This window comes from Tachypleus tridentatus, chromosome 10 (genome assembly GCF_004210375.1).
Source record: "Tachypleus tridentatus isolate NWPU-2018 chromosome 10, ASM421037v1, whole genome shotgun sequence".
NCBI classification, from domain to species: Eukaryota; Metazoa; Arthropoda; class Merostomata; order Xiphosura; family Limulidae; genus Tachypleus; species Tachypleus tridentatus.
The window spans coordinates 119,273,555-119,291,407 of NC_134834.1; the positions used below are offsets into that span (position 1 = coordinate 119,273,555).

Here is a 17,853-nt window from a genome sequence, read left to right on the forward strand (position 1 = left end):
GATGTATGTTACTGGCTCTCAGTTCTGACTGGAAATAGTAGATTAATGATTGATGTATGTTACTGGCTCTCAGTTCTGACTGGAAATATTAGATTAATGATTGATGTAATGTGTGAATTAGAAAATTATTTTTCAAACACATGGTTGTCAGGAAATGAGGAAGTTTTAAAGAATTAGTTTAACTGGAACGACCTCAGTAGTAGTATGTTTTAACCAAGTTAACTGTGGTACTGTTAGCAGTATAAGCAGGTTAATGGTGGTGCTATTAGCAGTATAAACAGGTTAATGGTGGTACTGTTAGCAGTATAAGCAGGTTAATGGTGGTACTGTTAGCAGTATAAGCAGGTTAATGGTGGTACTGTTAGCAGTAGAAGCAGGTTAATGGTGGTACTGTTAGCAGTATGGCAGGTTAATGATGGTACTATTAGCAGTATACGTTAGCTGTATAATATATTTATTTGACAAACAGTTACCTACATAATTAGTACATGTACAAACATCTTTGTGACGTGTATTTCCAGTTTTCTTGTTTATATATTTCTTACTCTTCCATAGAATCTCTCTAGAAGCAGCGTAAACACTCCAAGAAGAATCCCACTCGCTAACAAGATGAAGACACTTTGAAGGTCTTCCACTGATAACGGGTTTGTGCCTTCTTGTTTTCTCCCAATACACCTTCTGTATTTTCCGATGTAGTTGTTGATCGTGGCTGTCAGAAGTTGGCCTTCCACCAATGAGAAAACACTAAAATATGACAAATTAGTATATGTGAAAATGACCAACTTATGAAACTTGGTTTGTTAAATCTATTAGTTTCTACAGATGGAGTAAGTGTTGTTCAGTTGTAAGAATATGATGTTATTTTAAAAACAGCTTTCAGTAATAAGTCCAAACGTGTATAAACACAAGAACATATTTCGTCAATATTAATAAAACGTGTATAAACACAAGAACATATTTCGTCAATATTAATAAAACGTGTATAAACACAAGAACATATTTCGTCAATATTAATAAAACGTGTATAAACACAAGAACATATTTCGTCAATATTAATATATTATAAATATTGTAAAAACTGCAGAATAAAAATTTAAAACAAAATATATACAACGTCTACATATTTATACAACGTTTGTCGTGGTAGTAAATCACTTTAATTTAATAAAAATTGTCGTGGTAGTTTGCTAAGTATATTTTTGGTATTTTCTTGGGTCCATCTTATTCTCCAGCTCCGAGATGCAGAATGATCATTTGTTTACGTCCTCAGCCACTGGAATCTTCTTCCAATGAGAGACCTGCCCAATCCACCCAGGGCAGGATCCATGGAGGTTGATATACCATCTTTGAGCAAAAAATAAGATGTGGTCAAAAACAGAAGGGATCTCCACCCAATTCGCCAAAACATAAGTAAAAATGTCCACTTTGATACAGTGGAATTGTCGAGGTTTACGTTCTAATCCGAATGATATCAAAACACTGATTGCTTCCCACCATCCTGTATGTCTTTCCTTACAGGAAACATTTCCAAAACCTGCCGTTACAGTCACCTTTCGACAGTTTTCTTTGTGCAGAAATGATAGGTTGTGTGATGAATAAGTGCATGGAGGGGTGGCACTGTTGGTTGATCAGCATGTGCCCATCCTGTCTTTGCCACTCAACACACCCTTAGAGGCCTTAGCCATCCGTGTTTTCTTGGGTCATACCATCACTGTTTGTTTTCTCTACCTGTCACCTGGAGAGATATATGATCAATCGGACCTTGATGCTCTTGTTGAACAGTTTGTGTCTCCCTTTTTAATCCTAGAGGATTTTAATCAACATAATCCCCTCTGGGAAAGTGCTGATATCGATGGAAGGGGTCGCTCCATAGAGCATATGCTCTCGTATCACAACATTTCTCTTCAATACTGATTATTTTACTTATTTTCATGCACCTAGTCAGTCTTTTACTGCTTTTGATGTCTCAGTCTGATCTCCCTCACTATTCTCCCACCTTTCGTGGAGAGTTTACAGAAACCCATAGGACAGAGAGATTGGCTTTGGTCGATGCCAACCGATCCGCGTGCCCCGGTAGAAGCTGAACCAAGCCAACCGGTCTTTTTTCACTGCTCTCGCAGAACTTGATGCTGCAGTCGTCCGTGAGCCATCAATAGACGACTGTGTGGCAGCAGTAACTTACTGTATTATACAAGCTGCTGCTCAGTTTATTCCTAAAACCTCGACACGTTTTCCACGATATCCTCGTCCGTGGATGAATCGTGCCTGCCACATGGCATGGAAGGCTAAAAAACTGGCCCGGGATACCTTTCGTAGGTATCCCACACTTTCGAACCGCATCGCTTTTAGCGGATCCAAGCATTGGCAGATAACACATCAAAGCCAGAAGGAATCTTGGATTAAATTCACAACCAGCATCTCTTCCCTACCAGTTCCAAAGTCATATGGAACAAAATTCGGAAGGTCGGTGGGCAATATAATTCTGTCCTGCTTTCGATCTTGCTCTATGATGGCCAGGAAATTGCTCGAAACTACTTCTATCTACTTCTATCCAATTCTTCCAATACCAGACCACGTTAGTATTCGCGGGAACGAGCTTGCTAACACCTCAGTTAAGTCTGTCTGCTCTGGCATTATTACTTCTGTGCCTGTCCCATACATGACTACATACAGTCTTATATTCAAGGCTCGGCTCCGCGCTAGTTGGCAGTCGACTTGGAGTGAGTATCGTGAAAATAAGCTTTTCCTAATAAAACCCTATATAGGACTTTGTCCGTCTTGTTTCCGTAAGGATTTGAAAGAGGAAGTTGTCCTAACTAAACTACGCATTGGTCAGTTTTTTTAACTCATCGTTTTCCTTTATCTGGGATTGATGCACCAACGTGTGTTCTGTGTGACATTCAGGTCACAACAGTCCACATTTTTCTGTCATGCCGTGGTTACGGCTCACAACGACGGGACCATTTTAGACATGTTTTGTTCACAGGTTTACCCCTGACGCTGGATGGTATCATGGGTGATGGTGACACTGTCCACCTTACAAATGTTTTTAAAGGTCATTGACCTTTTTAACACTATATAAGTTTTTAGTTCATAAATTAAACTTTGTTTTAACATGATTCATTTTTATGAATTTTATTATTTTTACTTTAATTTTAATTTTTTCACCGGTTATTTGGCGCAGATAGCCTAGTTGCTTTGCGCCATAAAACGCCAACCAATCAACTAGTAAATTAAGAAAAATACTATAGTTAAGCCTTCTCTTCTTGATTTAAACTCGGCTCGGCATGGCCAGGTGGTTAAGGCACTCGACTGATAATCTAGGAGTGCGGGTTCGAATCCCCGTTGCACCAAACATGCTCGCTCTTTCAGCCGTGGGGGCGTTATAAACTACTGTTAATACCACTCACTATTCGTTGGTAAAAGAATAGCCCAAGAGTTGGCGGTTGGTAGTGATGACTAGCTGCTTTCCCTCTAGTCTTACACTGCTAAATTAGTGAAAGCTGGTACAGATAGCCCTCGTGTAGCTTTGCGCGAAATTCAAAAAAACAAATAGGTTTAAACTATTATTTTGTGTCTAATAACTACATACTTTTACCACCATATTTTTTTCTTATGAGTTCTGTACTGTTATAATGTTCATGTAGGTAGTATTTTAAAAGCGATGGCTTAAACTCACAGGAAGACAGTGAAATAATGGGAAATTGTAATGTCTAAAAGCAATCATAAAAATAAGTTAAAGCCAGCTGATTTTTCTCCCATATTCATATCGATTTGAGGTTCGATATCAGGTGTGTTAAAGATAGTATTTAAGACTCGTACAACTGACTCCTCAGTTACCTTTCCACTCGGTACCAAAACTGATCGGTTTGACTAGACAATAAAATATTCAGTGAAATGTTATAAACTTAGTTTAATACTTTACGACCTACGAATTAATCGACGTAAGCCGACAAAATATTGTAAAATCAATAGGCCTAAAATATGTCACAAAAAGAAGTTAATTACAGGTATTCTTTTTCCATTCTTCCCACATGCTCGAAGTAAGAGAGGAGTGAAACTTGACACTTTTGTTTACCCCCACAATAATAATTTACAATATATATGAATTTATATAATTATTTTACTTCTAGAAGAGACATCCGGTTTGATTTGTGCAAGTAATAAAGTTTATTTGTTTTATAAAGACAATCATTATTTTCTTGTTCTTGTTGGGTTTTTCTCACCTTTTATTTATTTCTCGAAATACCGACTTCGGTAAGTCCTTTCTTAAAGTCATCACCAAAATTAGACGGTGAAATTTCTCCTCTGCTATGTGGAAGTCACATACGCCCCCTCGTTCGTACCTGGAAGCGAGCGCGGACTTAATTGCGAGACTGTCACAAACGACGGCAAACTTCTCTTTCTTGACGAGCTCTAGGACGGGATCGGACACTAATTTGGAGATCTTTAAGAACGACTTACTTTCTTGTTGAATCATCCTGTAGTACAGCTTGCGATGGAGTGGTTCTTGATCGTACTGAAATAAAACAGAACGTTCACAGGTGTTGACAAGATATACATCTGTATTACCTCACTTTTAACAGAGGTGTTGACAAGGTATACGTCCGTATTACCTCACTTGTAACAGAGAAGTTGACAAAATGTACGTCTGTATTACCTCACCTCTAACAGAGTTGTTGACAAGACGTACGTGTGTATTACCTCACTTGTAACAAAGGTGTTGACAAGGTATACGTCTGTATTACCTCACTCGTAACAGAGGAGTTGATAAGATACACATCTGTATTACCTCATTTGTAACAGAGGTCTTGACAAGGTACACATCTGTATTACCTCATTTGTAACAGAGGTCTTGACAAAGTACACATCTGTATTATCTCATTTGTAACGGAAATATAGAAAAGGATATATATTTCTCATACCTCATTTCTTTTATCATAATTACTAAAGATTATAAGATATACTACACTTCCTTCAAAATCAGTTTGACATGCATCTATTAGAATTTATTTTCAACTCCAGGTAACAGGCCAGACTTGCCCAGAACTTTTAGACTATATGTCTATACTCACCATGAACATTAAATGTAGAAATGATCCTTCTTCCACTCCAGGTAAGAGACCAGACTTGTCCAGATCTTTCAGACTATATGTTTATACTCACCATGAACATTGAATGTAGAGATGATCCTTTTTCCACTCCAGGTAAGAGACCAGACTTTTCCAGATCTTCCAGACTGTTTATTTGTACATCTCTTTTCATTACTAAGGTAGCCATCAAGTGTCCACTGAAACTTTGCATTAAAACGATCACAATCAAACACCAAAATGCCTGAAGCAACCTCTGGTGGTGTAAGATTCGTTGTTGTGATGAACCTAAATAGAGTGAAATTATTTTCTTTCTTCCACTGTTGTCAGTATTATAAGAACACGTAAATATATATATATATATATATATATATAGTCTTGGCCAAAATGTTTGTATACTGTTCTGTACTGATGTTCCTGTCTACATTTAGTAGTTATTGAGTAAAGTAGCAACAGAGAAGGTAGGGTATAATCCAGCAGACATGTACGAGTTATTATTCTGGTTTGTATAAGTTATGTGGAATATATTTCGTCAAAACTAACATTAACGCATGCTTCTATAAAAAAATTATGGTTTTTTTTATATAACATTTTTTCGAAATAGATAAATGATTCATTCAGACACTTTCTCTCTACCTAATGTTGAGTCATACCTCATTACGTGCCATAAGTTATAGGACATCTAATTACTCGATTGTCCAGAAATGGTTTGAAGTAAACAGATATTACTAGAACAGAAGGGTACCCCGTGTACTGTATCCAGAATAACAAAACGTCATCAGACTACAGGAAACGGTTGTTCCAGGAAATTTACTGGTAGACGGTGAAACATACTGTTCAGGTTAACATGTCGAGGTCCACAACATTTCATGACAGAAATTATATAAATACGTTCATTCCATGAGAACTGTGATTAGGAGAGAGACTGAACAATATTAATATTCAATAAGTGCTCTCTGGAAACTTATAGTAGCCAACATTCATCGTACAGTTGTATTTGGGCATGGTAACTTAATGTTGGGACACTGGCGACATGTCATCTTTTAGATGAGTTCCGTTTCCCTCTACTTAAAAAATGATGGTAGGACTCGTGCCCATTGTTTATTTGGAGAACAGATAAGTGAAAACAGTCTTTCTTATACGAAACACACAGGATGTGGTTCAATATAAGTTTAGGCAGCTACTCATCATTGTGGAAAACTGCTCTTTATCTTCATAAGTCTTGGCGAAACGAGGATATGATATTTCTACTATATGCTATGGCAACGTTTGGAAATAACTTTGTATTCCAGGATGACAGTGTCACTGTCCACTGTGTACCTATTGTACAGGATTATCTCCACCAGGAGGACCTTACAAGATTGTCATGGCTAGCAAAATCTCCAGATTGTAATCCTATTGAGAAATGTTGGGCAGAAATGAACTGGAAAATTACTAACCATGACCCTAAACCAGACAATGTAATTGATTTTCAATACCTTCTAGTGATAAGTTGGGATGAAATTCCAGTTGATTACATCAATAATCTAGTCAACAATATGCAATATAGCCTTGCGAATGTTACAAACACTATTTATAATTAATGTTATAGCTTTTCTTTTGTTGGTAAGATTTTGTTGTTATAGGTAAAATGCTGAATTATACATCTTTCTAAAAGTGTCTGATAAAATTAATCTCTGATGAGTGAATTTCTCTCATTGTACGAACTACACGTTTAATATAACAAACATTTCTCTGTTTTTGAATTTCGCGCAAAATTTAACAGTAAGACTAGAGGGAAAGCAACTAGTCATCACCACCCACCGCCAACTCTTGGGCTACTCTTTTACCAACGAATAGTAGGATTGACCGTCACATTATAACGCCCCACGGTTGAAAGGGCGAGCGTGTTTGGTGCAACGGGGATTCTCAGTTTGATAGCACCAAGTATATTTGTATTCCATCTTAATTATTTTAGTTATGTAAACATTTTATCCAAGATTATATTAATCCCATAAAAATAAGTATATCTCACCAAATTAGGTAATATTCTTGAAGATGACCTAAGAAGGTTGAAACGTTGTTGCTATGTACTGTATTTTAATTAAAGTTTTAATACCCATACCAGCCGTATTGAGAATACGTTTTAACTTCAAGTGCGTTTCTCGTCATCACAAACTTAAGTACCTTCATGATCTGAATGTGTTATAATTTTGAGCTTTAGGCTTAAAATTTGACTAAACTTTGCGTCACTGAGTATTTTTAAATTATTTCACTTATCAAATGGTTTGTTTGAGTAGCTGGACTTCTCGGAAAGTTATACAGGGTTATCTGCACAAACCGGTCCTAACTTACAGACTATAGGAAAGAACACAAACTCTTGTCAGATCTAGTAGGATATGGCCGTCGCTCTTGTAATGTACCTACAGTCCCAAAGTGCGCAGCCCAGTTTTGTGGCAATAGGACGTGAATTACCAATCGTAGGTTAAAATTGATAAAAATAACCAATGTGTCAGCGAAAAGTCTAAGGCTAAAATGTGAGGTTTGATGCCAGCTTATATAAAACATTGATAGGCCATTGTGTTATCAACAAACAAACGATTGCCAGTATATTTAAGAACCATCATGTTGCATTGTATTCATCTTCAGATTTCTCTATGTTTTACTATAGTATTATATACATTATGTGGCAATTTAGCATATAACGTTAGTACAAATACAGTGTCGTATGGGGTTTGTCACAATGTACCAATACAATACATAGCATATGAAGTCTGTGATAATGTATTAATACAATAACGTATCAAGTATGTATAAGTATAGTCGCATATCACATATGTGATAATCTACAAATACACTAGCGTATCGCATGTGATAATCTACAAATACACCAGTGTATCATAAGTAATAATCTACATATACACCAGCGTATTACGTGTGATAATCTACAAATATCGTAGTGCATCACGTGTGATAATCTACAAATACACTAGCGTATCACATGTGTGATATTCTACAAATACACTAGCGTATCACATGTGTGATAATATAGAAATGTAGTAGGGTATCACATGTGTGATAATCTACAAATACAATCGTTTCACACTCGTGTAAAGACACAGAACGAAGTCAATAGTTACACTTAACCTTGGTTTACAGACCTACGGTACACACAGTAAAGCCAGTAATCCAATTTAATCTGCGTTTTCAGTTGTACAATTGCAGAACGAAGTCAGAAGTTAAGGTTATTAATCTGGACTTACGTATGTACACTATATACAGCTGTTAGGTTTTCCTTCTGTATAGTTTTGATTCTTTCCATTAGGTGTCTGTGACGCGTTGGCGTAAAATTGAGCAATAAACAAATAGCACACAGTCTTATTGTTTTAAAAATATATCAAATAAGTGAAACGTATATGTAAATGTTTGTTGCAGTTTTGGTTATCACAGATGTATCTATATCTTTAAAAAATTGTTTTTTTTTCTTCAATCTCCACACAGGTTGGTTCAATTACTTTAGAACACACTTTGACTCATTCCACTCTATCTGTTATTACAATTATTATTTCACTTTAAACACACTGCTATAACTGTTGCTTCTCACAATTCTATCCATAGCTTTATATAATTGTATATTTTTCATCAAAGTTCACACAAAGACTGGTTGAGTTATTTTAGAACACAATTAACGAGACGAATTATTCTTCCCTAATCTGTTATTACAATATAGTCTGTGATAATTTCTTTTAAAATCGCCACTATCACTCTTTATGACTAAACTCACAATCATACAATATAGATTTATCTGTCTATTTTGAAAGCCAGTATAATAGTCACCAGTTAAACTTAACCTGCTTTTACACGTGCATGTTTTTCTTAAATACTGAAAGAAAACTAAAGACATATTTCATTATAATCATTTGTTTCTGGAACTGCTTTCACGTGTACTGTAACATCAAAGAGAAATTAACAGCTATCCAACTTGCCTTGATAAAGTAAGTTTCCATAAAATTTCCACACATATTCCGGAAAAGAGCTGATCCATCCAGTTGTTTTCAGGTTGTTGCTCATAACGTTGTCAAAGAAGCAAGCAATCAAAGATATTGTTAGAAGGGACAATATCAGTCCCAGCCAAACCTACAATTAGAGATATTGTTAGAAGAGACGCTATTAATTCCAGCTAAACCTACAATTAAAGATTCTGTTCAAAGGGACAATATGAATCTCACACAAACCTTCAGTAAAATATACTGTTATAAAGGACAATACTAATCCTAACTAAACTTATGGTAAGAGATATTGTTAGAAGGAATTATGTCAATTTCAATTACATTTACAACAAGTGTTTAAAAGTAATTTTATAAAATTTGCAAATAAAATAACGCTGACAGATAAATTAATGATCTTAACTTGATTTAAAAAATAATTAAATAAATTTTAAGACCAATTAAATCAAATTGACTACCACCCTTCTACAACAATACCTTTAGCAATGAGGAAACTACCACCCCAATACAACAATAACTTTTACTATGAGGAGATTACCACCTCTCTACAACAATACCTTTTACTATGAGAAGACTACCACCCTTCTACAACAATACCTTTTACTATAAGAAGAATACCACCCTTTTACAACAATACCTTTTACTATAAGGAGACTACCACCCCTCTACAACAATAACTTTTACTATAAGAAGACTACCACCCCTCTACAACTACCTTTTACTATGAAAAGACTACCACCCCTCTACAACAATAACTTTTACTATAAGGAGACTTCCATACCTCTACAACAATAACTTTTACTATGAGAAGACTACCACCCCACTACAACTACCTTTTCCTATGAAAAGACTACCACCCTTCTACAACAATACCTTTTACTATGAAGAGACTACCACCCCTCTACAACAATAACTTTTACTATGAGAAGACTACCACCCCTCTACAATTACCTTTTACTACAAGGAGACTTCCATACCTCTACAACAATATCTTTTAGTATGAAATTACCACCCCTCTACAACAATATCTTTTCCAATCCTTCATTGCTGGTTACCTAGTTACCTTGACTAGTTGGATATAATACAATTAGTTTATTTTACTCTAATTTTTATTGGGCTCCATCAGTTAAAGATAAAAGATATTGATAATACTATCTAAATTGTGAAAATACATTTTAATATGTTAACAGAGAAATATTTGGGTAGTCTATGTATCTTAATATTTATAAAAATTTCTCTCTTCTTTACTACAAAAAATTAAGAATTAGATTAAAATCTTTAATAATACAAATTATAATTATTATAATAACCAACAATTAATTTAACATTCCTTATTACATAAATCACTGTGATAAGTTATCACAATTATTGTAATAACTGAAAATTAACATAAAATATGTTATTATGCAAAGTACTATGATAACCATAACATTTGTTTCAAATCTTTAATTACACAGGTTGATATGTTACCGAATAATTGATTTAAAATATTTTATTACTTAGATCACGATGATAACTTTAAAAATTAGATTCAAAGCTTTAGTTACAAATATTATTATAACTGAGAATTAGTTTTAAATGTTTTATTACATAGATTGCTATAATAACTTTTAGAATTTGAACCAAATCTTTAATTACACAGATTAATATACAACCTAAAAATTAATTTAGACTAGTATGATAACTTTAATAATTAGTTCTAATTCTTTAATTACACAATTACCATAACAACTAAAAATTAATTTAAAATACCTTATTATGCAGATTACTATGATAATATTAATAATTATTATAAATTCTTCAATTTCAAAGGTTACTATAGTAACTTTCAAAAAGCGAGTACAATTTCCCAATATCTTTCATTTTATTTCGCTACTTATTTTCTATTAATTATTATAGTATTTATTATATTATTATAGTAATTATTATATTATTTATTAAATTATTATATTATTTATTATATTATTATAGTAATTATTATAGTATTTATTATATTATTATAGTAATTATTATAGTATTTATTATATTATTAGAGTAATTATTATAGTAATTATTATATTGTTATAGTAATTATTATATTATTATAGTAATTATTATACTATTATATTATTATAGTAATTATTAGTATTTATTATATTATTATAGTAATTATTAGATTTATTATATTATTATAGTATTATTAGAGTATTTATTATATTATTATAGTAATTATTAGAGTATTTATTATATTATTATAGTAATTATTATATTATTATAGTAATTATTATATTATTATAGTAATTATTATATTATTATAGTAATTATTATAGTATTTATTATAGTATATAAAGCTTACTAAAAAAGGTGATATTTTATTGTTTGTTTGTTTGCTTTTGAATTTCATACAAGCCTACATGAGGGCTATCTGCGCTAACCGTCCCTAATTTAGCAGCGTAAGACTAGAGGGAAGGTAGTTAATCAACATAACCCTTCTCCAACTCTCAGGCTACTCTTTTACCAAAGAATAGTGGGATTGACACCTAAGGTATGCTGTAGAGATGATATTATAATCTTATTGGAAGCTCCTAGTGTAGGCCGGTAAAGAAAGGTTGTTTGAAAAATTATTTATATTTACTATATCCCATGAAGTTTCTTTACCTGTTACGTTGCTGTAGCAACAGCATAGTTTAGTGGTTTTACTCTTTCACCATGGCTTCATCACTTTCTTAAGGTCACTAGCAACATAAAAAGTCAGTAGCTGAATTATTGTATTATTCAGTTTGATATCCTTTATCGGTAGTTAAACATGAGATAAACTAGTTCGTTTTTCATGTTGCATATGTACAACATATACTGTGTTTCTTTCACTTTTGGTTCAGAAAGTTGAACTTTATAGTTCACTCAGTTTTCTTTTCACACTTATTTGTGTTCATCACACGTATCGTGTAACTATGGAATGGCCTTGTTTTATACACAAGTTGTCACTGGAGAATTACTTGATGTCCTCTAGTAACAATGACCTATAAAATGTAGGAATATCTGGACGAGATACCTTTTCTACTTTTACTAATGACATAATGAAAAGATATGATTGATGAATTTTTTGTGGGCCAGTTGACCCTATGTTTTGTATATATAATGCCCTGTCTTCTCAGTTTCGCAAAGACTGTCTTTTACGCATTTCTATACAAATCCTTTATGAATATTTATAGAAACTGCTTTATTTTTACATAATGCTTTTCCCCTGTACGTAAGGAACTGTATCAGTAACTCTTCAGTAGTTGTTCTACCAACCTGAATGTTACAAATGTAACTGACAATACCATATATATACAGTAACATCAAAAAAGAAATCTTACAGAGGTTTCATAGTGATGTGTAACAGGTAGGAAATATATTTATACAAACCTCTTAATTTTAATCAGTAATGGACTAATGAACAGAAATGTGAAATATATATATACAGTCTATTTGATGTCTAATAGAAATATTAGGCCTAACTACGTATCTCCTTGGTGTTTTTACAGAATAAGATATGAAATCGTTTCTATGATTTATTGCTAATTCTCAACCATTTCGACATTAAAATTTACTATAAAACTTCAGCAATTGTGAAGTAACTATGGAAACTTTCACAACTGTTAATTTATTACGAAATATTTATTAATCATCAATTCCTTCAACTTTTGGTAAATTAGTCACTGAATCGACTCTTGAAGACTGTCTAATCGCTGACGATATAGTTTCATGATAATCTGATTTATAAAGTCAAACAATCGATCTATGACTATAATTATTTTCCTATTATTGTAATAACGTGTTATTAAACTCTATTTATGTCAGTTCATTCCATTATATGACAAGAATAAATGAAGAGAGTGTTGATTAAAAGTCGACCACATGAGATGAAACTTTCTACTTTACCTCCCATCCAAAAGCCATAAGATAACTGAAGAAACTTGGACCGTCTGTCCTGTAATTTACCAGGATGGTATTGTAATCGATAAATATTGGTATCGTGGTATCCACTGCTGTATTCCTATCATAATTTACAGCAAAAGGTCCCAAACCAAAATCTGCCTCCTAACGATCAAGGGAAACAAGAAATATAAGAACATAATCTTTAAATAATCGACGTCAGCCTACATATACATATTGTCGCTACCTACAAACAGCACTGTTACAACAATGTCAGCCTATATATACATATTGTCGCTACCTACACACAGCACTGTTACAACAATGTCAACCTACATAAACATATTGTCACTACTTACACACAGCACTGTTACAACAATGTCAACCTACATATAAATATTGTCGCTACCTACACACAGCATTGTTACAACAATGTCAACCTACATATACATATAATCGCTACTAACACGCAGCACTGTTAAAACAATGTCAACCTACATATACATATTGTCCCTACTTACACGCAGCACTGTTACAACAATGTCAACCTACACATACATATTGTCGCTACTTACACGCAGCACAGTTACAACAATGTCAACCTACATATACATATTGTCCCTACTTACACGCAGCATTGTTACAACAATGTCAACCTACATATACATATTGTCGCTACTTACACGCAGCATTGTTACAACAACGTCAACCTACATATACATATCGTCACTACTTACACGCAGCACTGTTACAACAATGTCAACCTACATATACATATTGTCCCTACTTACACGCAGCACTGCTACAACAATGTCAACCTACATATACATATCGTCGCTACTTACACGCAGCACTGTTACAACAAAGTCAACCTACGTAAACATATTGTCACTACTTGCACACAGAACTGTTACAACAATGCCAACCTACATATATCTATTGTCCCTACTTACACGCAGCACTGTTACAACAATGTCAACCTACGTAAACATATTGTCGCTACTTACACGCAGCACTGTTACAACAATGTCAACCTACATATACATATTGTCCTGCTTGCTTACACGCAGCATTGTTACAACAATGTCAACCTACATATACATATCGTCACTACTTACACGCAGCATTGTTACAACAATGTCAACCTACATATACATATCGTCGCTACTAACACACAGCACTGTTACAACAATGTCAACCTACACATACATATTGTCACTACTTACACGCAGCACTGTTACAACAATGTCAACCTACACATACATATTGTCACTACTTACACGCAGCACTATTACAACAATGTCAACCTACATATACATATTGTCGCTACCTACACACAGCACTGTTACAACAATGTCAACCTACACATACATATTGTCACTACTTACACGCAGCACTGTTACAACAATGTCAACCTACATATACATATAATCGCTACTTACACGCAGCACTATTACAACAATGTCAACCTACATATACATATTGTCACTACTTACACACAGCACTGTTACAACAATGTCAACCTACATATAAATATTGTCGCTACCTACACACAGCATTGTTACAACAATGTTAACCTACATATACATATTTTCGCTACCAACACACAGCACTGTTACAACAATGTCAACCTACATAAACATATTGTCACTACTTACACACAGCACTGGTACAACAATGTCAACCTACATATATATATTGTCGCTACCTACACACAGCACTGTTACAACAATGTCAACCTACATATACATATAATCGCTACTAACACGCAGCACTGTTACAACAATGTCAACCTACATATACATATTGTCCCTACTTACACGCAGCACTGTTACAACAATGTCAACCTACACATACATATTGTCGCTACTTACACGCAGCACAGTTACAACAATGTCAACCTACATATACATATTGTCCCTACTTACACGCAGCATTGTTACAACAATGTCAACCTACATATACATATTGTCGCTACTTACACGCAGCATTGTTACAACAATGTCAACCTACATATACATATCGTCACTACTTACACGCAGCACTGTTACAACAATGTCAACCTACATATACATATTGTCCCTACTTACACGCAGCACTGTTACAACAATGTCAACCTACATATACATATCGTCGCTACTTACACGCAGCACTGTTACAACAAAGTCAACCTACGTAAACATATTGTCACTACTTGCACACAGAACTGTTACAACAATGCCAACCTACATATATCTATTGTCCCTACTTACACGCAGCACTGTTACAACAATGTCAACCTACGTAAACATATTGTCGCTACTTACACGCAGCACTGTTACAACAATGTCAACCTACATATACATATTGTCCCTACTTACACGCAGCATTGTTACAACAATGTCAACCTACATATACATATCGTCACTACTTACACGCAGCATTGTTACAACAATGTCAACCTACATATACATATCGTCACTACTTACACGCAGCATTGTTACAACAATGTCAACCTACATATACATATCGTCGCTACTAACACACAGCACTGTTACAACAATGTCAACCTACACATACATATTGTCACTACTTACACGCAGCACTGTTACAACAATGTCAACCTACACATACATATTGTCACTACTTACACGCAGCACTATTACAACAATGTCAACCTACATATATATATTGTCGCTACCTACACACAGCACTGTTACAACAATGCCAACCTACATAAACATATTGTCACTACTTGCACACAGAACTGTTACAACAATGCCAACCTACATATATCTATTGTCCCTACTTACACGCAGCACTGTTACAACAATGTCAACCTACATATACATATTGTCACTACTTACACGCAGCACTGTTACAACAATGTCAATCTACATATACATATTGTCGCTACCTACATAAACATATTGTCACTACTTACACGCAGCATTGTTACAACTATGTCAACTTACATATACATATTGTCGCTACTTACACGCAACACTGTTAAAACAATGTCAAACTCAAACCACATATATTGTCACTACCTACATTCAGTATTGTTAAATCAATGTGAAACTACAACCACATATATTGTTACTACCTGTATATAGTACTATTAAAACAATGTCAAACTAAAAGTACGTATGTTTGCTACCTACCCACAGCACTGTTAAAACAATGTCAAACTAAAAGTACGTATGTTTACTACCTACATACAGCACTGTTAAAACAATGTCAAACTAAAAGTACGTATGTTTACTACCTACATACAGCACTGTTAAAACAATATCAAACTAAAAGTACGTATATTTACTACCTACATACAGCACTGTTAAAACAATGTCAAACTAAATCTACATATTTTTAATACCTATCTACAGCACTGTTAAAACAATGTCAAACTAAATCTACATATTTTTAATACCTACATACAGCACTGTTAAAACTATTATTGAAAACGATACATGTTAACTACATACATATAATGATGGTTAAACTTCGTCAAACGTTAAATTTATATTTCTATTATTGATTCTTACATCTTTTGTAAATAGCGTACTAAACATAGCTAGTTCATCTCCCTAACTCAATCATTTACTGCGCTATATTACAGTATAATGGAGAGAAATGGATTAAGATACCATGTAAGCCAGCATGTTCTCGTAACACAATCAATATTCTTGCGTTGTCTCAAATAATTTCCCCTCTACAACGCAATTGATTCTGTTCTTTAAATCCATTAAGCACTTCCTACATATATTTTGTCTTTTGCATGCAATTGACGTAAATAATCTTGACGTAGCATAATTTATTTTGTCAATTACACTCAGAACTCCACATCGTGAATTGGCTGTGTTAATATACCTCATGAATGTCCTAACTCGTTCTCACACTTAACTCCACGAACTTCTTGTGCCTAACTTTATTTAGTTAATATAATTCAACGAAGTTCTTAAGTAAATCCTTACGTTTAGTATAACTCAAGGAACTTCAGGCCTAACTTCCATATCTTTATTAAATCTTAATATAAAATTACATTTATTTTTCTAAATCACATTTCAGTAAATTTTTATTTAAGTTTGGTTTGTTTGTTGCTAAGCCCAATGGGTCACTTTCACAGGTAGATAAATCCCTAATATCTAAGACTGTAAGACCCATCAATCTTACTGCTATGAAACTGTGGTCTATTTAATTAACAACTACGTAGTTATATTACTGTTAAAGTCACAAACCCTATACGGATCATGTACAGATACTGTTAAAGTCATAAACCCTATACATATTATAGACAGATACTGTTAAAGTTACAAACCCTATACATATTATGGACAGATACTGTTAAAGTTACAAACCCTATACATATTATGGACAGATACTGTTAAGGTCACAGACCCTATGCATATTAAGGACAGATACTGTTAAGGTCACAGATCCTATGCATATTATGGACAGATACTATTATCATGGACGGTAAACTTACGTTACGGACCATCATTCCAATCATTCCTGTCCAACTTCCATTTGGTAAACGAATTCCCCACTGGTGATCTCTGGGCACAGTTAATGTGTACCTGTGATGAACAACAGCACGAGATTTGGTAGCCAACAAATATATGTTAGTATTAGTCATAGAACAAGTGAAGTGGGAAACCTGATGAGAGATTCGGTTTCACATTTTTGAGTTCATGTTCGTGTTCTTGAAACAATTTATAGAAAATTATGTAAATTACTTAACACATTACCTGAGGACCTGTAATTCACAATAAATGAATTTATGCTTTAACTACTTACTGTAGCAGGACACAACATATACTTGAAATAAGCAGCCATGACAGGTGAATCATATGCTTTACAGAATACATTGTTTCTTCTCCCACATAACAACAGCTTGTGAA

The 17,853-nt window shown here is 34.0% G+C and overlaps 1 protein-coding gene across 2 annotated transcripts in view; it reads right to left on the reverse strand.

Annotated features, from left to right (window-relative positions):
• Nucleotides 1–427: 427 nt before the first annotated feature.
• LOC143228195 (putative glutamate receptor) overlaps nucleotides 428–17,853 on the reverse strand; it is a 43,782-nt gene continuing 26,356 nt past the window's right edge. The window contains exons 4-9 of one of the 2 annotated variants that reach the window (XM_076459502.1): nucleotides 17,439–17,529; nucleotides 12,980–13,138; nucleotides 9,056–9,206; nucleotides 5,167–5,378; nucleotides 4,227–4,519; nucleotides 430–744 (exon numbers count right to left, since the gene is read on the reverse strand). In XM_076459502.1, coding sequence (XP_076315617.1) covers nucleotides 531–744; nucleotides 4,227–4,519; nucleotides 5,167–5,378; nucleotides 9,056–9,206; nucleotides 12,980–13,138; nucleotides 17,439–17,529 — 1,120 coding nt within the window. In that variant the 3' untranslated portion in view covers nucleotides 430–530. Of the gene's footprint in view, nucleotides 745–4,226; nucleotides 4,520–5,166; nucleotides 5,379–9,055; nucleotides 9,207–12,979; nucleotides 13,139–17,438; nucleotides 17,530–17,853 lie in introns of both variants that reach the window. The other variant, XM_076459503.1, reaches the window with a different exon arrangement.